This window comes from Myotis myotis, unplaced genomic scaffold (assembly GCF_014108235.1).
Source record: "Myotis myotis isolate mMyoMyo1 unplaced genomic scaffold, mMyoMyo1.p scaffold_m19_p_2, whole genome shotgun sequence".
Lineage (NCBI taxonomy): Eukaryota > Metazoa > Chordata > Mammalia > Chiroptera > Vespertilionidae > Myotis > Myotis myotis.
The window spans coordinates 113,553,814-113,578,124 of NW_023416324.1; the positions used below are offsets into that span (position 1 = coordinate 113,553,814).

Genomic DNA, 24,311 nt, shown 5'->3' on the forward strand with positions numbered 1-24,311 from the left:
CTCATTCATTTGCCCAGTGTATTTAAAATCCTGAATGAAAATACCCATGATACAGATGTTGTAATCAGCAATCCACGCCAAATTGTCTTTCTCTTTTGACATAACTTATTACTCGCCTTGAAGTTTCATTTTCTGCACGCTCCCTAAGTTAAAACATTTTTCTTTTAACCAAATGAAAATGCATTAACAAATTAACTTGGAAAATATGTGCAGAAAAGTTGTTCTTTACAAACTAACCTTTGGCTTGTGTGTGAGTTGGCAGACCAGTAGGGTGGGTAGGAAAAGGTGTAGGCGGCTCCTATGTGCTCCTTTAGAAAGAGTATGTCTTACTCTGTGTATTTCTTCAAGAGAAATGTAGGCATTCAACAGGACAGGGAAAGATCAGATTCTCAAAAGAGTTGTTTCCTCTAAGCACTGCTGAACAGAGACAAAAATGACATGAGAGATTTTATTTTTATATATAATTTAATTTTATCTAGGAACCAGATTTCTTTCTGTTTGTCTTTCTACGTATCTATATCCAGCTTATAAAGAAAAGAAACAAACAGCACTGAAAGGTTGTCTCCTTCTGTGTGCTTGCCATGACTATTTGAACCCACAAGTTCACTGCTATGCACGCCAGCCCACCAGGAATAGCACCCACATCAAGCCCTACGAAGCCCATTTATTTTTTTAATGACAAGAACTTGCTAAAGTGGGCACATGGAATGTAACCTTGGAAAGGCATGCTCTCCACACCGGGAGGTCTTTGAGAAGCTCGAGTTCTTGCCAGGACTAAAAGTTTGATGCATTCCCAATGACTTCATCCCGAGTGAAAGCTAGCCTCCCGCTCTGTCATCCTCGGGTAGAATCACACCAAGCAAGGACAATTTAGAAATAGCATGCAGGAAATAGACTTCATTTTTCTTTTGAATAAAATAAAAGAAGTAGTCTACATGTGCATACAGGATGCAGCTCCCAGACCCTGCAGTAAGGGCCCATGTTTCTCCTACAACTGCAGAGGGCTTAACACAGAGTGTCCCAAAATATAATGGGGGTTTTCTGTGAAATGATCTCCCCCCAAATTGATCTTTGTATCCCATCATTCTGACACTTCATTGCACACCCTGGCTTTCTCTTTAGAAAAAGGGAACAGATCCATTCCAGTTAATGGTGGCTTCTCTCCACTTGGTTCTGATTGCCATCTCCACTGGAGAAAACCGTCTTCCTGGTCCATGTTCCTCCTCACGTTGGTTACTTTCCCAGTGATGAGAGTGAGTATCTGAGGGAGGAACAGCCAGCACTTAGACCCCAGCCTATGCACACCATTCCCGAGGAAGCCAGGAAGGAAGGCAAACAGGATGGGTGAGCAGGAGTCAGGCTCAGCGTGTGTGTTCCTAGAACCAGTACGCAGAGGGGGGTGGTATATAGAAAAACTGGGTTGTTTTGTATTTTGGAACATGAATATTGACAAGTCATGTAATGAACGTGGCAATACCATGATCTAACCTAGAGCAAGGTGTAGGTCACCGGATGTTGTCAGAAAAAAAACAGGAAAAGTGGAGTGCTATCGCCTCTTCAATGCTTCTGTGAAATTTTGGGTGAAGAGCAAAATGATTCTTGACTCTGGTAAGGTAATCAAGAACTGGGTTCAAGGCCCAGATTTGTTTCATGCAACATTTGAGAAGGCACTGAACATCTCTCAGCTTCCTTTAGTCAATTAGTAACTATTGGCCACCTCCGTTTCCTCCATGTAATAATAGATATCATAGTATCTACCTCATATGACTGTTGGGAGAATTTAATGGGATAATGTATGCAAAGCTTTCAACACAGTGCCCAGAACGCTTGCCATGCACATGAGCTAATAAAAAATGATGCTTTCCTCAAAGAAGACAGTAAAGTAGAAATGATAACATATTTTAAGGAACATATTGCCCATACCCCACTAAATTAAATAGGTTAATATATATTTCTCAGATTTAAATAAAAAGAATCAGTAGCTGCACAGATAAGCCAGTCACTAAGATACTTCTCCAGATTTAGTCTTAATAACAGGCCTGTGATGCCCAAAGAGTCAGAGATGAAATCGACAGACGCCATTCTCATCACTTTTATTCCCTTGTCCAAAGGGTCAGTGTTTAAAGCCATCTTAAGGTTAGTCTTTTTCCTCATGAGTTAAAAAAAAAGATGGTTGAAATTGCAGTGAGGTGACCCATGCGGTTATCTGCTTGTTCCACTGGACTAGAACCTTCTGATGTTTGCAGGACTGTAACTTAGTCTTCTTGCTTTCCTGGTGTTTAGCACAGTGCCTGGCACTTAGTAGGCCCTCATAAAGGCTTTGTGAACTAATCTGAACAGAAATGCACCATCAGATTGGTTATTTATGTCACTGGATGCGCATCTGATGTTGGGTCATGGGGTAGCATTGGCCAGTGGGAACCCTCTCCTCCCAATTGTTTTAGCGGTTCTTTCCTCAGGCATGAAATGCCACAAGCTCAAAGACAAACGACCCTGGAGAAGGCTTTTTGGAAATTTGACTCCACCTTTTGTTTTTTTTCTAACCTATAAGTTATTTGTGCCTCTGTGCTTCTTCTAAGCCCCTGCTCTACTTACAGCTGGCTTAGAATTCCCAGGTTACAGTGCGAGGTTTAGGCCCATGGGGCTCACGCAGGGTTTCCTTTCAGATATCAAGCCTAAGCATTCGCTTGCAGACTTAGTATGAATATCCACACCTGTTAAATGTCTCTTTGAGCCCATTAAAGCACACGGCCCACGGAGTTGGGAATGCTCACCAACTGTAAGACGGGCAAGCTTTTTCTGGAAAGGCTGCCCACCATACAAGTGCAGATCAAACCGCCGCTCCGCTTTCCAGTCTGCTAGGAGCTGCCTGTTTGTGCTAAAAAGGACACTGTAGCTTCCATTGATGTTGCACAGCCAAATGGGCAATTTGGGAGTCTTCAGCATGCTGCCCACCTGGGAGGGGGAAGCACATGCAGATGAATAAATAGCTTTTGCCGACTTTGTGGCCGATGCTGATACAGCCTCGTAATCAAAAAGCAGCTCTGAGACACCTGGCTGCACTGGTAGCCAAGAAGGGCTCTTTAGGAGGAAGACTGGAAACGAAGCTTCGTGAATGAATTTACATTGATGAATGGTGCCTTTTGCCAATCATGCTGTTTTTCTCTCAATGGATTTTATTTTAAAACTAGAGGCCCAGTGCACGAACTTGTGCACCTTGAAAGGAACTGTGGGCCTCGACGCTGCCATGGGCACAGGGGTGGGTCTTGGCCCATCCTCCGTGCCCCTGGTCCCCTGTCTGCCCACAGCCCTGCTCCCACCACCACCATTCCCACACGCTGATGGCACAAAGCGATTGGGGCTGGCGCCAGCAGTGGGTGCGAGCAGCGGCTGCTGCCCAATTGCCCCTCAGGAGTAGGGGGAGGTGGAGAAGCCCTCAGGGGTGATTGGGGCCAGCACTGGGCGCCAGTAGCAGGTGCGAGCAGGGCTGCCGCTGGCAGCAGGTGTGGGCGCCCAGCAGGACCGTGGTGCGCGGGAGCAAAGAATTTTCAGTAACCACCAGAGGCTTGCCCTGATGACACGATTGGTGCCCCACCTTGGTCTGGCACCCCTGCTCACTGGCTCCACCATCCTGCCATAGCCAATGCCTGCCATGTTCCATGCTCTGCCGCCTACTGCCGATGCCTGCCATGTTCCGCATGTGCCCCTGGTGGTCAACGCACATCATAGTGACTGGCTGTTCAGTTGTTCCTCCCTTTGGTCTATTTGCATGTTAGGGTTTTATATATATAGATGTTTGAGGGCGGCCTCATGGAGGAGGTGGAAACACCTTATTCTGGTTTTGAAGTGAGGTAGAGAGCACAAAGATAAACTGAAATATAGATGGAGGGTGGAACAAGAGAACTCCCATTTGTCTTTACCGACTAGTGTAATGACTCCTGTTCTGAAAGTATGACAGACTGCATTCAGCAGGTGGTCAGACTTCAAGCAACATTAACCATTTAGAATATGGGGAAAATATTATTTAGGATATAGAAATATAGAATATACTTTTTGAATCCTACCCGAGGATATCTCTCTCTCTCTCTCTCTCTCTCTCTCTCTCTCTCTCTCTCTCTATATATATATATATATATATATATATATATATACTAGTATTATATACTAGTGGCCCTATGCACAAAATTTGTGCATGGGTAGAGTCCCTAGGCCTGGCTGACGATTAGGGCTGGCTGACAATTAGGGCTGATTTGTGGGGCGACCTGCAGAGCGATTGGGGCAGGGAGGGCACAGGCACCCACCTTGGCTGGCCTGGGGCCTGCAGGCTGGGGAAAGCTCCTGCATTGAGCATCTTCCCCCTGGTGGTCAGTGCGCATCATAGTGACCAGTCATTCCACCAGTCATTCTGCTGTTCTGTGGATTTGCATATTAGGCTTTTATTATACAGTGGGGCCTTGACTTACGAGTGTCCCGACTAACAAGTTTTTCAAGATATGAGTGTCTCTTGGCTGATTTTTTGCTTTGAGTTGCAAGCTAAAATTCAGGTTATGAGCCAGCTTCAGATACCCCACCGCTAGTTGGTGCAGCGAACGTCACAGTGAATGCCACAACATCAGCCCAGCATCACGTGTCACACTTGTTCACTTTAAGATTTGACATATGAGTAATTTGAGTTACGAGCTCCGTCACAAAACAAATTAAATTCATAAATAAAGGCTCCACTGTATAGGATAGTTGAACCCACCACCTTTTGGTATATAGGATGATGCCATAATATTTTGACTACAGAAAAAATTTCTGGGAAATGAGGTGAACCCAAACACACACACACACTCATCTATATATATAAAAGCCTAAGCGACCATCCAACCATTGGACCATTCGCCTGTTAGCTATGACGTGCAATGACCACCATGGGGCAGATGCTCCAACCAGTAGAAGAGAGTGCCCGATTCCTTGCGGAATTGGCCGTGGGTTAGGTTGCAGCTGGGGTACTGTCGGCCCCGAATCTGCTTCACCTGCACCCCAAACCCAGAGAGGAGGGAGCCCGATTCCAAGGTGTGTCACCCAAGAACCACCCTCTCACAATCCATGACCCCTCAGGGGATGTCAGAGAGCCGGTTTCAGCTGATCCCCGCAGGCCAGGCTGAGGGACCCCACCGATGCACGAATTCATGCACCGGGCCTCTAGTATGTATATACACATATCTGTATGTTAACACATAGATCAATTGTGAAGATGTATTTGGAGCTGAATGTACTAGTTTGGTATTATATATAGTAAGTTTACTGCTATAACCACATTGCTGTTTTTTTTTTTTTTTCAGGCAACTGTCAATTCGGCCTTGAATTCTCACAGCTAATGGATCAGATTCACAAAAGCATCACTCTGGGACCCAGAGTAAAAGGGGCCAGCACATTTCAGTAGTCCCTGAAGGTACCATGCTATTGTAGCACATTTCTATTAATGATAGCTACCATTTTGTTTAAAGAGGCAGAGAAGCAAATGTTTTTTAAAAGATTGCCATTAAAACTCATTAACATAAAAAACAATTCTTTCCTACTTAGAGAGAGAAACATGAGCTACATGGGAAAACCTCTACCATGTTCATGTGATGCCAAGTAGGCCAATGGGACTCTCTGCCCTGGCATGTCTTCCCGTGACGATAGGATCTGATTCTGTCTCTTTCCTTCTCAGTTCTCAGAGTTATACTGTATATTCAGGAACAAGTTCTGTCTTATGGAAAATCTAGCTTTGAAAAATTATCACATGTTTTGTAAACCCAAGTATTAAAGGCTAATAACTTGATATTTTGATTTCTCAATAGTTCTATTCCAATCTCTTTTTCTTTAAATTCTTCAGTGTGGGTGAATCAGAGATGCTTTTGTCTTTAAGCTTTTCACTTGGCACTACCACAGAAAAATCATATAACCGTACTTGAAAGAAATGACCTCAGTTTTAATTGATAGTTTAAAAAGGCTGTAAGCCTAGCACCCCAATCTGGACCTACTCATAGTGGGTGCAGGGTTTGCTCATCTCTTCACACTCCAGTTGGACCCTTGGTGCTGCATATAACAGGAGCATCTCCCATATCAAACATGGGGCAGGTTCCCCACTGGCTGGAAATAAAACAATAAGGATGTGTCATTGAAGCAGCTACATGAAGTAACCTTCCAGATCGACCCCAAAGTTCCAAATAACATTGTAGCCATTCATTAGCTATAACTTAAGCACTTTCTTTCGTAGGCCTTCTTGCAACAGCACCTTCTATACTAACGTTACATATAATCTAGGATCCAGAGGACATGGAATTCTTAGGGTTGGAAAACTTGGATAAACTAGTTAGGAATCAAGGGCTCATAATACTAGTAAAATGCCACTCACGTGGGACTTCAGGTGCACATTCTGGCTGATTTCAAGCCAATGAGTGATCCTGTGAATTATGTCTGGTTGATGTAATAGATTGTAGACACATATGATATTGCTTGACAGAATCTTTGTGAGGTAGGAAAATTGAGCTGGCACTCAGATAACATGCTCTGCAAGGAGCTGACACCACACGAGTGTCACTTTATGCAGCAGGCAGTTTTCTTTCCTCGACTCGAAGCTATTCAAGATTTTATTAGAGTAGGGCGAAAAAGAAGGATGGTTGACCCTTGAACAACGCAGTGAGGGGATAGTAGCGCTGACCCTTGGAAAATCTGTGTATAACTTTTAACTCCTTCAAAACTGAAGTTGTCCCTCAGTATCAGCGGGGGATGGGGTTGGTTTCAGGACCCCCAGGGATGCCAGACTAGCTGATGCTGAGCCCCCTGTATAAAATGGTGGACCAGTGCACATGCTCGGCCCTCCACATCCAGACTCCCAACTGCTGATCAAAAGTAGTACAGATATTTGTTGAAAATATCCACGCATAAGTGGATGGTGGAGTTCAAACCCATGTTGTTCAAGGGTCAGCTGTAGAGTTATAAATGCAACAATCTCCAACCCCCAAGTGATCAGACAGGGACCCCACGCTGAGCAGACAGAGCCTTGCGTGCCTTGGGAGATGCTGGTGAGAAGGAAAATACCACGTGTGGCTGTCATGGTACTTTGGGTATTAACTCAAAGAGGTGAGCCTCCGGATTACACTGAGAAACACCTGGCTTACAGTGAGGTCTGCAAAAACACAGCAAAGCACCCCCACCCGCCCCCCGCCCCGGCTGAATCCAACCAGGTATTCCACCCCCTTCTTTTCTTGGCAGATCACATAATCTGTCTGACTGGAATTTTTAGTCAAGAATTTGTATTGCTTTTAGGTAGTTTATCAGCTACCCTTCCCCCCAAAGCAGGATTCTAAATATGTTTTACTGGTGAGATTCCACCAGTGCAGAATTGGTACATGCTGCCTTGTTGCCATGGTAAAGAGGAAATTAAATTGTGATATAGTGGTGCTATAAATAAAATACCTTCCTTCTTAAGTTTACTCATTGTGTAATAAGCCCAGTAGGTTCAACATTACATGCAGCAACCAAGCCTTTATAACATGTATTGTTTAAGCCAATGCCAAATTACAAGAACAAGAGAAGGGATGGACAGATTCTAACATTAGAGGGCAAGAATTGAGTCTCTGTAATTCTGTTTTCATGCCCTCTAGAACAATGGCACATAGAATGTCCCTTTGCATAATGAGCTTGATATTGTAAGTCCCTAGGCCCCAGTATGATAATCTGAACAAGATAAAGGGGTCAGAAACCTTGCGTTTTATTTGCTGATTCCTGAGGATCTCACATGCATAACTGTTAAAGGCCTGGCTCTCGTCTCTGCCACCTGGAACAGAGTCGATGTACCTTCTGTGAGTGCGTGCTCTGTGCTGTTGTGTGTGCAAGACACTTTCTCAGCAACTCAGGGGCAGAGTGCACAGGGGCAGCTCCATTTGGTATTTTTATGGTTGGAGTTTAATCAGTCTCTTTAAAGGGAAAATGTAACGAGGGAAGAGCTACAGCAGGGAGGGGCTGCGCTCTGCCAGGCTGCTGGAGAGTCGTTCCAGGAGACCTGACTGGCTTCAGTCCCTTCTGAAATCAGTGTTGGTTTTTCTTCTCGGTGGCAGGTGCGAAGATAATGTGAACCTCCTAAGGCTTTCCAGATGGTGTTAGACTCAAACTGCTTTATGTTCTCACTCAAGTATTGGAACCTTACACTCAAACCTGGACCTTCAATTAGAAAAATGATGGGAGGCTTCCAAACAGCCTCGTCCTGTGAGTCCTGGCTGTGTTCCATGGGCATTGCCAGTCTGGTTGCTCTGGGGGCTTTCCATGTCATCTAATGAGCGCTCCATTAAAAAAATCTCACCCACTGGGCTGTGACATTGGGACTGAAAGACATGTGTTTTTGCAGCCTCTGCAATTTTGTCACAGACTAAGGAGCTATTCACTTGGTATATTATTGATTCACTATAGATATTAAAGATTAGGGAATGTGAATCTGCATCTACATATAAAGATATCTATATTAATAAAGAGCTAATATGCTAATGGTCGATATGCTATTATGGTAACGACCAGGTTATTAGCATATTAGCTGGGGCGTTGCTCTGGAGACGGGGCGGAAGCGGAGAGGGCCTAGAGGAGGCAGGACCATTCTGTGCTGGGGAGGGCAGGGTTGAGAGCCCATAGCGCCCCCCTCCCCAGTCCTTTGCCACCCATCGCTCGCACTCTGAGTGCCGCACAGCCCACCTGCCAGAGGAAGGAGCACAGCGCAGCACAGGCTTCCGCTCTCCTCTGGCGCCATGAGGGGCAAAGCTGCCGTGTTGCTCCAGAGACGGGTGGAAGTGGGAAGGCACCCAGAGAAGGTGGGACCAGCCTGAGGCCTCTGGAGGGACTGAGGTCAGAGCTTGAAGTGGCCAGAGAAGGCCAGAGGGTTTGGGGGCTGGGCCAGACGTGCTGGAGCTCTGCGTGGAGAGGTTCTGGTGTCAAGGCAGGGCTGCAAGTGGGTGGACCATGCCGCGCCGCACGATTTCGAATTGTGCGCTGGGCTTCTAGTATATATATGATAGACTATAAAAGCACTTACAGCAGGGGTGGGCAAACTTTTTGACTCGAGGGCCACAGTGGGTTCTTAAACTGGACCGGAGGGCCAGAACAAAAGCATGGATGGAGTGTTTATGTGAACTAATATAAATTCAAAGTAAACATCATTACATAAAAGGGTACAATCTTTTTTTTTTTTAGTTGTATTCATTTTAAACGGGCCGGATCCTAATGAAACCAGTTTTAGGCTAGACTAGTTGATATAAACAAGAGTTAAACTCCTATGGCATGTCATGAATGTAACTTAAACGACATTGAACAAAATGGTATTATTTGTTTATTTGAGGATCTGCTGTACTTTCTTTAATTACCATTTCCTTTTTCCTTTTTATTTTTTAATATATATTTTTATTGATTTCAGAGAGGAAGGTAGAGAGAGAAACATCAATGATGAGAGAGAATCATTGATTGGCAGCCTCCTGCATACCCCCCACTGGGGATCGAACCCATAACCTGGGCATGTGCGCTGACCAGGAATTGAACCGTGACCTGTTGGTTCATAGGTCTATGCTCAACCACTGAGCCATACTGGCTGGGCTGTAATTATTTTAATAATGTAGATGAGTTATATATTACTTTTAACCTAAAATAATAAGCTGATATCCTATCTAATAAAAGAATAATATGCAAATTAACCATCACTCCTTCAGCCCCTCATTCCATCACAAAGATGGCAGCAGCCATGGAGCTGGAGTGAGCAGGAGGCTTGGGTTGCCCCTGGCGATGGAGGAAGGAAGCTTACTGCCTGCCATGACTGGCTCTGAACTCCACTCAAGGCTACAAAGTTTCAATTATAGAAGATAAATAAATCCCTGATACCTGCCTCCAGCTGGCTGCTCAAGGAAGGGCTGGGAACCTCGGTTGCCAGGGGCAACCCAGGCTTCGAGCCGGACCAATGCTACAATATTTCAATTATAGAAGTTAAATAAATCTCAGATACCTGCTTCTAGCCTGTGGGTGTGGCCAGCCTGAAAACAGCCCTCAGCCCCTCACCCAGGCTGGCCAGGCACCCCAGTGGGGACCCCTACACTGAAGAAGTGTGGCTAGCCTGAAAATGGCCATCAGCCCCTCACCCAGGCTGGCCAGGCACCCCAGTGGGGAACCCCACCCTGAAGGGGGTGTGGCTAGCCTGAAAATGGCCCTCAGTCCCTCTCCCAGGCTGACCAGGCACCCCAGTGGGACCCCCACCCTGATCCAGGACACCCTTCAGGGCAAACCAGCCGGCCCCCACCCATGCACCAGGCCTCTATCTTACCTAATAATAGGCAAACATGCAAATTGACCATATTTTCACTATGCCTTAAGCCACGCCCACCATCCAATTAGAGTGACTATATGCAAATTAACCCAACCAAGATGGCAGCGGCAGCCATGGAGCTGGAGCGAGCAGGTGGCTTGATTACTACAGTGATGGAGGAAGCCAGCCTGCCGCTGGCTCTGAGCTCCACTCAAAAGCAACAAAGTTTCAATTATAGAAGGTAAAGAAACCCCAGATACCTACTTTCAGCAGGCCGTGGCCACAGAGCTGGAGCGAGCAGGAGGCTTGCTTGCCCCTGCGATGGAAGAAGCCAAGCTTCCCAGTGGCTGCTGCCTCCTCTCAAGGCAACAAAGTTTCAATTATACAAGGTAAATAAACCCCAGATACCTGCTTCCAGTCACCATGGCCATGGAGCTGGAGCAAAAAAAAAAAAAAAAAAAAAAAAAAAAAAAAACCCGAAAGGCTGGGAGCTTCAGTCATCAGCGGTCTTGGTCAGTCTGAAAACAGCCATCAGCCCCTCACCCAGGCTGGCCAGGCACCCCAGTAGGGACCCTTACCCTGAAGGGAGTTTGGGAAGCCTGAAAACAGCCATCAGCCCCTCACCCAGGCTGGCCAGGCACCCCAGTGGGACTCCCACCCTGATCCAGGACACCCTTCAGGACAAACCAGTTGGCCCCCACCTGTGCACCAGGCCTCTATCCTATATAATAAAAGGATAATATGCAAATTGACCCTAACAGCAGAACGACTAGGAATGACTGGTCACTATGACACACACTGACCACCGGGGGCAGACGCTCAAAACAGGAGATGCCCCCTGGTGGTCAGCGTGCTCCCACAGGGGGACCTCTGCTCAGCCACAAGCCAGGCTGACGGTTGCCAGCACAGCGGTGGTGGTGAGAGCCTCTCCTGCCTCCTCAGCAGCACTAAGGATGTCCGACTGCAGCTTAGGCCTGCTCCCCACTGGCAAGTGGACATTTCCTGAGGGCTCCTGGGCTGCCAGAAGGATGTCTGGCTGCCAGCTTAGGCCCGATCCCCCGGGGAGCAGGCCTAAGCCAGCAGGTGGACATCCCCCGAGGGGTCCCAGACAGTGAGAGGGCACAGGCTGGGCTGAGGGCCCCCCCTCCCCCCCCGAGTGCACAAATTTTTTGTGCACTGGGCCTCTAGTAGAAAGAATAAAAAACATTTTGGATAAAATAAACTTTGTATGTATACAAGTATATGTCTAACACATTTATATATCCCAGCAGTTCAAGGAACAAAACTAGCTCCCAGCTGTATTTGCTCTTTAATATGTTTGTTCTGAAACCCAACTTCAAGAGCACGACAGAGATAACTTAATAAACATCCTCAGGGTTCCAGGCCATTAGTGCAGGCAATTTTCACTGTGGCCAGGATTCACAGGAGTCTCCTTGGGGACAGACACTGAGTCCAAAAGGAAGGATGGGAAACCACATTAGTCACTTTTGAAAAAATGGAAGCAGCATAGGTTTGATTTCCATGTAGATGTAGAGCTAGCCCGAGCACTTCCTGTCCTTGGCCTACCTTACATTTGTGGGCAAGCATCACGATGGCATCGTATTATCTGGTACATTTTGCCTTCTTCCCAGCAGGAAAGCTCTTATTTCTTATGCCTCAGCCTCTTCACTGGCTTTACTAGTAAGTTTCTTTCAAACATCTGCTTTATGTTTTTTAATTTTTATTGGATGATCTTCTTCCATTATTTCTTTCTTTTTTAAAATTTAAAGAAAATCTTTATTGTTGGAAGTATTACATATGTTCCCTTCCCTCCCCCCATTGACCCCTTCTAACCTTCCCCTTTCCCCCACCCCTGGCCTTCATAACACTATTGTCAGTGACCATGGGTTTTGCATATATGCATACAAGTTTTTTGGTTTATCTCTTCCTACCTACCCACCCACCCACCCCTGCCTTCCCTCCGAGGTTCAACAGTCTGTTCGATGCTTCTATGTCTCTGGATCTATTTTTGTTCATCAGTTTATGTTGTTCATTAGATTCCACATATGAGTAAGATCATGTGATACTTATCTTTCTCTGACTGACTTATTTTGCTTAGCATAATTCTCTCCAGGACTATCCATGCTGTTGTAAATGGTAAGAGTTCTTTATTATTGCCGTGTAGTATGCCATTGTGTAAATGTACCAGTTTTTTATCCACTCACTTGCTGATGGGCATTTAGGCAGTTTCCAAATTTTAGCAATTGTAAATCGCTATGAACATAGGAATGCATATATCCTTTCTGATTGGTGTTTCTGATTTCTTGGGATATATTCCTAGAAGTGGGATCACTGGGTCAAATGGGAATTCCATTTTTAATTTTTTGAGGAAACTCCATATTGTTTTCCACAGTGGCTGCACCAGTCATCATTCCCACCAGCAGTGCACGAGGGTTCCTTTTTCTCCACATCCTCACCAACACTTGTCATTTGTTGATTTGTTGATGATAGCCAACAAATAAGTGTGAGGTGGTACCTCATTGTCATTTTGATTTGCATCTCTCAGATGATAAGTGACTGAACATTTTTTCATGTGCCTCTTGGCCTTCTGTATGTCCACTTTGGAGAAGTGTCTATTTAGGTCCTTTGCCCATTTTTTAATTGGATTGTTTGTCTTCCTTTTGTTAAGTTGTATAGGTTCCCTATATATTTTGGATATATCATTGGCAAATATGTTCTCCCATGCAGTGGGCTCTCTTGTTATTTTGTTGATGTTTCTTTTGCTGTGAAGAAGCTTTTTATTTTGATGTGGTCCCCATCTACTTTGTTATTGGAGAATATTTTAAGATCTGAAGCCCAGCCAGCATGGCTCAGTGGTTGAGTGTCGACCTATGAACCAGGAGGTCACAGTTCAATTCCTAGTCGGGACACATGGGGGTTGTGGGCTCAATCCCCAGTGTAGGGGTATAGGAGGCAGCCGATCAACGACTCTCACTCATCATTGATCTATCTCTCTCTCCCTCTTCATTCCTCTCTGAAATCAATAAAAATATATTTTTAAAAAAGATCTTCAGATAATTTTTGTTAGAGCATGATTTAATAGCCCTACTGGTCTAAGCCAAGTTGTAGAAAGAAATGTGATCCAGTGAAAATGGTAGCACTGGGTGCCTATACATTCTTGACTCTCTGAGTCTCTCCCCCTCCCTCCCTCTTTCCATCAGTGGCATATTCTTTAGTACAGTCCCTTCTCAGAGCTACTTACGAGCTATTTAGCAAACTCCTGTTTAATTTTAATTTAAGATAAGGTCTGAAACTTGTCCCCAGAGCCCGGTGAATGTTAAAAGGGAACAGGAAGCTTTCAACCTTTCTGATACTGATTAAAAGAAGAAACTCTTGTAATATCAGTTGAAATAACTAGTTTTCCAATTCTACTCACATGGATTTAGTTATCTAAACTTAACGAGATCTTTTCCCACTCTTTCTTTAGAGTGGTGGTTCAACTGGGCAACTTTGTCCCCCAGTGGACATTTGTCAGTGTCTGGAGACATTTGTGGTTGTCACACTGCGGGGAGGAGTAGTGGTGCTACTGGCATCTAGTGTGCAGAGGCCAGGGATGTTGCTAAATATCCCACAATGCACAGAACAGCCTGCCACAAAAAAGTATCGATCTAAATCGTCAGCAGTGCTCAGGCTGAGCAGCCCCACACTAGAACAGAGGTTTCTAACCTTCGTGGTACATTAGAATCACCTGTAGGCTTTAAAAATTTCTGTCAAGGTTCTCCCCAGATCAAATAGTCATTGGGTAGGACTGACTATACAATTTGTGGAGGCCAGGGCTGTTTCTGACATGCTACAGGACCTCCTCACTTTTACACCAGGTTTCCACAGTGTGGAGCAAGTGCCCACTGGTGGCGTGTGGCATGAAGTCAGTGGCACAAAGAGGGAACTTTGAAAACAAAACATGTTTATTTATTTAAATACTAGAGGCCCAGTGCATGAAATTTGTGCATGGGAAGGGAGGTGTCCCTCAGCCCGGCCTGCACCTTCTCCAATCTGGGACCCCTTGAGGGATGTCTGACTGCTGGCAGTCGGACATCCCTCTCACAATCTGGGACAACTGGCTCCTAACCGCCCACCTGCCTGTCAGCCTGATCACCCCCAACCTCTCCCCTGCCAGCCTGATTGATGCCTAACTGCTCCCCTCCTCGCCTGATCATCCCCAACTGCCCTCCCCTTCTGGCCCGATCACTTCCAACTGCCCACTCATGCTGGTCCGGTCACTCCCAACTGCCCTCCCCTGCTGGCCCATTTGCTCCCAACTTCCCTCCCCTGCCGACCCGATCACCCCCAACTTTCCTCCCCTGCCAGCCTGATTGCCCACAACTGCCCTCCCCTGCTGCAACCTGCCTCCTCCACTGGGACCGGCCTCCTCTGCACTGTGCAGAGCGGCGGGACCCCCAGGCCTCACTGCGCGGAGCAGCCGCCAGGCCTCACCTCTGCTGTGCGTGTGGTCATCTTGTGGCAGCCACCTTGTGGCAGTCATCTTTGTGGTGACCATCTTGTGGCGACCATCTTGTGACAACGTCACACACAAGGGCGCAAGAACCACCTATGCTTTTATTAGTATAGATGTATTAGGAAAGAAAACAGCACATCAAGTCTGTGGTTTGTATTATTGCTGCAGAAAAGGTTAGATTCAATTTTTTTAGATTTAAATTTTAAAAGTGAGTTGGTTTAAATAAAAGTATTAAGCAAATAATAGCAGAGGTGGTGTGGAGAGACAGCAAAGCTTGTGAATTATCTACTCAAATAACTGAAATATGAGACACACTGTTTTAAATCTTTGTAGTTAATAATGAGGATACAGTGAACTAACATTGTAAAAGAGCTTTGTAAAAGTAGACAAAGCATTAAATTGTTATTGTGGGTTTTGTGCCTCCACTCCTTGAAACTTGTGATGCCATTTTCCTCCAAACGGAGTCTTGGCATGTTGCTGGGCTCTGAATGATAGAGTGCTTGACCGTGGACATTTTATATATATAACAGATTCTAAGATGAATTTCCAAATATCTGGGAAAAGTGACTAGGAACTTTATAATAATAACAGATTCCAAGTGCAGTCCTTCCTGTTTGTACAGTGGGACCCTTTGCATCCATTAAATATAATGAAGGACAATTACTGCTGATGTGTGAAGATATTTGTGTTAAATTAGAAAAGCAGGTTTCAGGAGAGTAGAATGGAACACATTTATATTAGAAAGAAGAAGAGAAGGATACATTTGTGAAAGGATTGACCCAAGTGATAGGATTGGATTCATCTTTTTTACTTTTAGCTTCTCTGTCTCTCCTCATTTTTCTGTGATGAAGTTAGATTTTAAACTTGAGGAATAAGGTTTGTACACAAAACACACTAATTCTGCTGTGGTCACACATGACTGTCCTGACACCATTGGATGCAGGGTTTGTATGTGTTGTGAGATGCTGATTTCATGCAGCTGGAGCCACCAGTGGGCGGGAAGGTGAATGGCGCTGTGGATACAGAAGGACTTGTCAGGTGTGTGGCCCTACACACATGGAAGGATTGTGAGCTGGGACGGGGAGCATGAGGGGCGGGACAGGCACTGAGCTGCAGGCCTCCTTGGTGCTGCAAGTCAGGAGATGTTGGGGATGGCGAGGCCTGGGGATTTCTGTCAATATCATATTGCATTACATCACAACTAGTTCAAGGCCACTCCAGAGAATTAGTTGCTTTTCACAGAATCCACAATGCCTTCCCTGGGTCTCAGAATAAAAAATTTTGTGAAAATAGCATAAAAGCACCTTTGATTTGTGGTCTGGGTGAGTATATCTGCTTTCTTACTCTCTCCTGTTTGTTTTGTGGAATGTCATCTTGCTGAACTTGCTCATTGTGCTTTTGAATAGCACATTATACTTTCTGGTTGTCACAGGCTATAAAGCCCCTGAGTGGGAAAGCTTGTGAGGGGAGTTTCATACATGGGCCCCCTTCACTGTGTTGTGCACCTGAAACTAATATAAAATAACACTGACTGTCAACTGTAATATATATATATATATATATATATATATATATATATATATAGCCAGTGACCAGAACGTCGGAACAACTGAAATAACCAGAATGACCCATTGCTATGATGCCCACTGTGGCAGCCAACCAGCCCACTGGGGGCAGGGCTGGCCAGCCAACCTCCCGCATCCCCCCCCCCCCCCCACCAGCCCAGCCCCACCCCACCCGTGCACGAATTCATGCACCAGGCCTCTAGTATATATATAAAAGCCTAAGCAACCGTTATGACCAAGCAACCGGAACGACCAGTTGCTATGATGCGCACTGACCACCAAGGGGAAGGCACTCAATGCAGGAGCTGCCCCCTGATGGTCAGTGCACTCCCACAGCCAACCTCCCCTGGCTGGCCAATCTCCCAAATTCCCTCCCCCTGGCCAGCAGGCCCCGATCAAGCACTTGATCAGGGCTGAGCCCAGGGCTGGGATGGGGAACTGGGGGTGGGTGATAGTGGATGCGGCCCCTTTCCCAGGGGTGCCAAGGGCCGACTTCTTCCTCAGGGCCAGCAGCCAACGCCCCACAGTCCCTCCTCCCTTTTCCCTCCCCCCAGCTGGCAGGCCCCAATTGGCCTGGCCCCAATCAGCCTGGTCCCGATTGGCCCTGATCACTGGTCAGGCCTAGGGACCCCACCCATGCAGGAATTTCATGCACCAGTCCTCTAGTTGAAAAATAAAATAAAATAAAATAAAATAACTAAAAAACCAAGGGTTTCCCTTTATCCCCCAGACTTTTTTTAAGGCTTTGAGCAATAGATAAAATGTATTTGCTCATTTTCATAAATAAAGGATTGGGAAGATACCCACCAGCTATTGACAGTACTGATTTCTGAGAAGGGGATCTGTAGCTGGGTGGGATGCCAGAGGACTTTCCTTTTATCTGTATATTTCAAGTTTGTTTTTTTTAAAACCTCACCAGAGGTTATTTTTCCATTGATTTTTAGAGAGAGTGGAAGAGAGAGGGAAAGACAGAGATATATCAGACGAGATTGGGCGCTTTCAGGGTGGTATGGCCGTAGACAAGACAGAGATATATCAGTGTGAGAGAAACACATTGATTGGTAGCCTCCTACATGAGCCCTGACCAAGGCCTGGGACAAGGAGGAGACTGCAACCAAGATACATGCCCTTGACCAGAATCAAACCCAGGACCCTTTGATCCGCAGGCCAACACTCTATCCACTGAGCCAAATAGGACTATTTCAGGTTTGTTTTTTAAAAACTTATTTACATATTACTTGTATTACCTATACTTTCTCTATACCTATAATAATAAAAGGATAATATGTTAATTAGGCTGGACGCCTTCCAGATGTCATTCCGGACATCCTTCCTGACAAAGCCGGGACCAGAGGGAAGCAGCCTGGGTCCTGGGTGCCTGTGGGCAGCCGGAGGAGGGAAGCCCGGGTCCCAGATGCCAGAGGGAAGCCGGTGCCAGCAGTCAGGGAAAGGAAGGCCTACACTTGCATCAGGCCTCTAGTAAAATACATAAAATAAAATATGAAGTAAGTGGAGTTGGATATTTCTGTTTAGACCTGAAAGTCTCTATGTATGTGTGCGTGCATGGCGTGTGTGTGTGCGTGTGTGTGTGTGTGTGTGTGTGTGTGTGTGTGTGTGGTGGGTGAGGAGTATTCAGGAAAGGGTAAAGGTAAGATCACACTTGAACTACCTTAACATAGAGACTTACACATGTCAAAACATTGGCACTTGGTCGTGCAGTTGAGAATCAGGACCACTCACCTGGGAAAGCCCATCCTCTGAGGTGTGCTTCCCCCACTGCAAATAGCCGACGTTGCTGCGTGCTGGGACTCCATGTAGTATTTCTTGAGACTTCCCATTTTGACAGCCATTAAAGACATGTGGACTTGCTCTTCCAGTTAAAACCATGTTCAAAACTGCCTAGTGACACAGTTTATAAATAGTACATTTTAGGTAGCAATGACACAAGGACTTAATTTCTTTTTTATTTTAATAATCATTTTAAAATTACCATTTTTATTGAAAAGAATGAAATCACACATGTAATTCTGGAAAAATGTATGTCATTAACATTTTAGGGTTAAAACAACTGTTTTTCTTGAGCCATAGTCCGTAACTTCCCATGTGCCCACTCAGAACCTGCTGCTCATCCTCCCTTTACTTCCTTTTAAACTTTGGTTTTCATGGTAAGGATTTAAGGAGCAGGAGACTAATATGTTATTATAGAGCTTTCTTTCAGTTATTAGGGATTCCTGGTGGGCCTTAACAAAATATTTTGGGGAGGTGAAGGAGGGAATTGGTGGAGAAATGGTGATGGAAGGAGACTTGACTTGGGGTGGTGAACACACACTACAGTGTACAGATGATGTGTTGTAGAATTGTGCACCGGAAACCTGTATAATTTTGTTAACCAGTGTCATCCCAATAAATAAAAAGGAAAAAAAGATATTTTCTAATGTTTCTAGACTCTCAGGGATAGAGGCCTCTCAGAGGTAAACTAGAAAGGACTGTAATGGGAACTGAAGGTCAGATCTGATAACAAACTCAGGGCAGCATCTTAGTCTTTCAAGGATAAGTTGACCTCTCTTCATTTAAGAGAATATGCTCAATTTTTAAAAAGCCTGATTCACATTCCACAACAGAAGCCAGTCTTCCCCCTACCTGCCTGCATAGGAAGCCTCCAGCATTTGGTTGTAGCAGATGAATGGTGGAGACATCTAGGTCCTTCTGAAGCCTGCAGAATGGGAGATTCCATAAGCATTTGGTCAGAGAGGATGACTGCACCAAGGACCTGCAGCCTCTCCTCCCTCCAGCACAACACAAAGCGGCAGTCACATGGGTTCACCTGGTCACTGTCCCTCCCCTGTGCCCTCCCTGTCTCCTTCTCTCGCAGGAAAGCTTCTAGGACTGGGGCTGCACAGGGAAAGCTGTGGGTGCAGGTGGGAGAAGCCACAGACCCCATGCGTTGGAATCCCTGTGTATGCTCCAATGCTGGGCTCAGTAGAGACACTGCTCTGGGACAAGGGATGCTTAGCTTAGGGTGGTGATAGGTGACCACTCCAGAGAGAACTGGCCCAAGGCAGTATTGAACAGACTGTTTAAGTGGAAAACACCAGCTTGGGGGTTGAGCTCATTTCTTGGCTATAGAAGGGCAGCCTCTACTGTTTCATCAGAGACTAGGGGTTGGGTTTCTACCCTGGACAATGTTAAAGTCAAGGTGCAACATGGCTCCTATTGTCACCGAGAGGAAGGTGCTGGTATGAGAGCTGTATATATTCTTGACAGAACCTATTTCCAGGACTAGAGGTCACTCCCTTTTGAGAATACAACCCAGAGACTGGTCAAGCATGGCAAATGCCTTGAGGTCATCAGGTATAATTCAGGGCAGTGCTTACCAAAGTGTGGCATGATTTTGGATGGTACAGAGATGAGCATTTAAAAATGTTTTATAGTGATGTTTTTAATACATATTTGTCTTCAGCACACCAAATACGTGATTTAAAGGATATTAATGTTAGGAAAGAAGTTAATATTTAAATGCGTGTTGATTTAAAGCAAGCTTAAGGAAATAATAATATAGACCACAAAAAATGTGATGGTGATATACAAAAGGCAGGTTTCAGGAATACTGCTTCAGGGCTTGTAATTCTTCCCTTCTGGGGGCTCTCTAGCTCTCTCCAAGCTTACCCCTCTTTCAGTCTACTTCTAAGAAGCCTTCCTCCTTGACTCTCTGCTGGGCACCCTTCCTCCTCTGGAACCCACTGGATTAATTGTCTTCACACCTCATTTGGCCCATCAAGTACCAGCTGGGACTTGCCCAGGCTCTACATCAGTGGTTCTCAACCTTCCTGATGCCGCGACCCTTTAATACAGTTCCTCATGTTGTGGTGACCCCCAATTTCACTGTTACAAATTGAACATAATTAAAGCATAGTGATTAATCACAAAAACAATATGTAATTATATATGTGTTTTCCGATGGTCTTAGGCAACCCCTGTGAAAGGGTCGTTCGACCCCAAAGGGGTCGCGGCCCACAGGTTGAGAACCGCTACTCTATATGGACCTCTCGTCTTTCCCAGACTGGAACCTGCAGGAGGCCAGAGTTCTATCTTTTATTTGTATTTTTCACAGTGTGAAGAACAGGCCTTTGCATATTACAGAGGCAAAATAAACACTTGAGAATCTATTTTACTGTGCATATAAGTACTAAAACATTTTATATGAAAATTGTACAAATAAGCTTTGTTGTCTGCCAATATTTATAACCACAGAAAGGACCCTAGTACTGTACCACAAAAGCAGATTCAAAGTTTCCTGATGACAGTCATTTACCCATTACTATGGCCAAACTGATGATAGAAACGGACGTATCAACAGAAAGAGCATCCACCAGAAAAATATTGCACTCATGTTTCCAGTAGGCATGAAAGTATTCTCCAACACCAGAGTACATGGTTTATGAGACCCCAGAGCCAAAGGAAATGCTGGGTAAATATTTGTAGAACATACCTTTCAAATGTTCTGGAGAAGATCAGGCTGTAAAGAAACAGGATGACACCGTGGCTTCCTTCCCCACTGAACTGTTTGGAAAGCAAGGGAAAAGCACGTTTGCCTCCAAGCAATGCAGCTATGTATACCTGTGGGCATGAGGATTTACTGCCTGAGAGATTTATTTTCTAGCTGCTTAAAGGGCAGCTGGAGCTCTCTCTGCTCTCCTAGATCTATCTCCACTCTCAAATGCATTCTCCTTCCTGCTTCCAGCCTGCCAATGATACCATCATTCTCTCGATTTTCAACCTCTCTTTCTTTCCTCCACTTCTGTCTTGTGATTTTCTTCAAACCATGGCTAGGATGTAGCATATCTTTCCTCTCCATTTTTTCTGGGTCCATCCTAGCCCAAGTCCCAGGGCTGCTCTTGGCTGGCCTCCCTTCCCAGTCTCTCCTTAGTCAGGGCATCCCTCTTGGTTGCCCAGTTAAACTCAGGGGGAGTGTGGCAGGGGTGGGGGATGAGAGGCTTTATAGAAATACAGCCCTGGAGTTATACAGACCTGGATTCAGAACCAGTTCTACTACTCACTAACTCAGAGTTATCTTACTTCTTTGAGCTCAATCTCCTCATCTGCAATTGCATATAAAAATACCTTTCCCCCAGGTTTGTTACAAAAGTGAAATGACGCATGCAAATACCTGCCTTGAGTCTCAGAAGTGCTAGGTCCCAGTATCTGTTCTTTTCTGAGGCACTTCTCCTCTGTCTCTTCCCTTGGGCAGGTTGCTTTTATGCTCAGAACCTTCTGAAGGTGCCCTGTGATCTCCAGGATCAAATCAAAATTGCCCAGCCAACATTCAGGGCCTCTCCTTCATTGGCCTTATCTTAGTTTTTGGTCCACACTCTACCTACTGCAAAGAAGCTCCTTGGCTGGCTTTTGAGATACCAGGGTAAGGCCCCTCCCTTAGAGGCACTGTATCAGGAAGGCTTCAGCTAAAATGCCCATGCTTTGCCTTTTATGGATTCATTTGTCCCCTTCACTATCTGTGACTGGCAGGAGAATAAATTCCAGTGCCCCAGGAACCAGGGCCTGACAAACGCCGGTGCCATAGGAGCTAGACAGGAACCCAAATGGGCACACTGCAGGCTGTGAGGGAGGGCTGGGCCGAGGCAACCTGGAGAAGGCTTGCATGCTAGTTTCCTGTCACTGCCATAGCAAATTACCACAAACGTGGGGGCCTAAAACAACATGAATTTATTATTTGAAGTTCTGGAAGTTAGAAACCCAACTTGGTGTCAGTGCCCCTGGTTCAAACGGCTGGCCAGCCTGCATCCCACCTGGAGGCTTTCCTGCCTCTTTCCAGTGTCTGGAAGCCGTCCTCGTTTCTTGGACGAGGATCCCACATTACACAGCCCTCCCCCCTCTGCTTTGGCACTGCACCTCTTCCTCTTTCTCTCCCACCACCTCATTTTCCTTATGAAACCCATGACTAATTCAACCCACCAGGATAAGCTAAGATAATTTCCCCATGTCAAAATCTTAAACTTCATCAGAGCCCTTCATACCTGATAGGTAACATCATTCACTCCACCACAACTTGTCTAATGGGAGTCATGCTCAGCTATCTGAGGACATGCTGAACTATAGGTCTAGAGCAGCAAATGTCCTGATTTTTTTGGGGGGGGGTGGGGGGTGGGGGGGAGGGGACGGGTGGGCAGGGGAAGCTAAAGTCCAGGTTTTTATGTGGGATTTTCTGATTGGCTTTGACTGTTGATGATTCAAATTAAAAAAAAAAAAAATCTAACACTGTGTGGGTTAATGCTGCAGATATAGGTGTATTGCTTTCCTAGCACTGCTATAACAAATTATTAAAAATCTGAATTACTTACAACAATAGGACACTATTCTCTCCTGGTTCTGAAAGCCAGAAGTCTTAACTGAAGGTGTCCGAGCAAGGCCACACTCTCTCTCCAGGCCCCGGGGAGGATCCCTCCTTGATCTTCCCAGCTTCTGGTGGGTGCTGGCAATCCCTGGTGTCCCTTGGTCTGGGAGATGCATCACCCCAGCCTCTGTCTCCATCATCACAGGGTGCTCTCCCTGCATTTCTGTGTCTGCGTCCAAATTTCCTTCTTATAAAAACACCAGTCATTGCATTAGGGCCACCCCAATCCACCATGACCTTATCTCAACTTGATTGCATCTGCAAAGACCCTGTTTCCAAATCAGAGCACATTCATCGGTCCTGGGAGTTAGGACTTGAACATATCATTTTGGAGGGATGCACTTCAACCTATAACAACAGGTCTGCTGCTCACATGTAGCCCTCAGACCCCTCACTTGAGATCCGTGCTTTAAACTAGGACACAGTACTGGTGCATTTTGATAGTGAATGGGGGATGATCACAACAAGCAGCCTCTGGTCAGGAAGCGCCCTTCAGAATATATGCATCAAGTTCCCTCTGGTTCAGGAAATGGGGCCAACCTGTCCTCAGCGTGGCTATGGAAAGGATCAGCTTGGATCGGCTTTGATGCCGGCAGTTCTGTGCCGAGCCACCTGTGCTGCGCAGTCGCAGTGGTTCTCAACCTTGGCTGCACATTAGAATCACCTGGGAATCTTTTTAAAATCCTGATTTCTGGGCCTCATCCTAGGAGAGAACCACTGGCTTAGGGCCTTTGTTAGCTTTTCCAACTCACTCCTAGCCTTTGATGGGGAAAGTCGGTGTGGAGCTTCAGCGCTGGCCCTCTGATTCTCAACTCCTGAAAAGACCTTGCAGATGTGGGGGCCTTTTCTAATGAATTAGACTCTCCCAGGTCTGAGTTGAAGAGATGGAAGACAGAGGGGGAAGCATGTGCCTCTTTTAGCTGGAAGGATCATTTTTTTCTTACATGGCTCCTCTCTCTGTGTAACCCCATTAAGCATCTTCCGCTTGCAAGATAGTCTCTAAGCAGGCTTCCAGCTTAACATTTCATGTCAGCCATTGAAACTCTATCATCAGGTTTTATTAGTTTCATATTGCTGCTATAACAAATTACTATAAATTTAGAAGCTTGAATAATATAACCTTATTACCTAACAGTTCTGGTGGTCAGAGTCTGAAAAGGCTACCTCACAGGGCGAAAATCAAGATGCCAGCAGGGCCACTTTCTTTCTGGGGGCTGCAGGGCAGAATCTGTTTCCTTTCCTTTCCCGCTTTAGTGGCCCTGCCCACATTCCTTGGTTCATGGTCCCACCTTCCATCTTCAAAGCTGCAACAGTGGTGACACCTGTCATCCCACATCCCTCTTCCCCTCTCTTCTGCCTCCTCCACATTCAAGGATCCTGTGAGTACCTCGGGCCCACCTGGGTAATCCAGGATACTCTCCCTATTATAAAGTCAGCTGACTAGAGACCTTCATTCCCCTTTGCCATGTGATGTAACAGTCATAGGTTCCCGGGACCAGGGTACGGACATCTTTGGGAGACCATTCTTTTGCCGAA

At 45.7% G+C, this 24,311-nt stretch overlaps 1 protein-coding gene across 1 annotated transcript in view; it reads right to left on the reverse strand.

Annotated features, from left to right (window-relative positions):
- Positions 1 to 1,118: 1,118 nt before the first annotated feature.
- MINDY4B (MINDY family member 4B) overlaps positions 1,119 to 24,311 on the reverse strand; it is a 42,386-nt gene continuing 19,193 nt past the window's right edge. Inside the window, exons 8-12 of the mRNA XM_036348500.1 lie at positions 20,856 to 20,926; positions 19,007 to 19,079; positions 18,107 to 18,265; positions 2,775 to 2,955; positions 1,119 to 1,261 (exon numbers count right to left, since the gene is read on the reverse strand). Coding sequence (XP_036204393.1) covers positions 1,119 to 1,261; positions 2,775 to 2,955; positions 18,107 to 18,265; positions 19,007 to 19,079; positions 20,856 to 20,926 — 627 coding nt within the window. The remainder of the gene's footprint in view (positions 1,262 to 2,774; positions 2,956 to 18,106; positions 18,266 to 19,006; positions 19,080 to 20,855; positions 20,927 to 24,311) is intronic.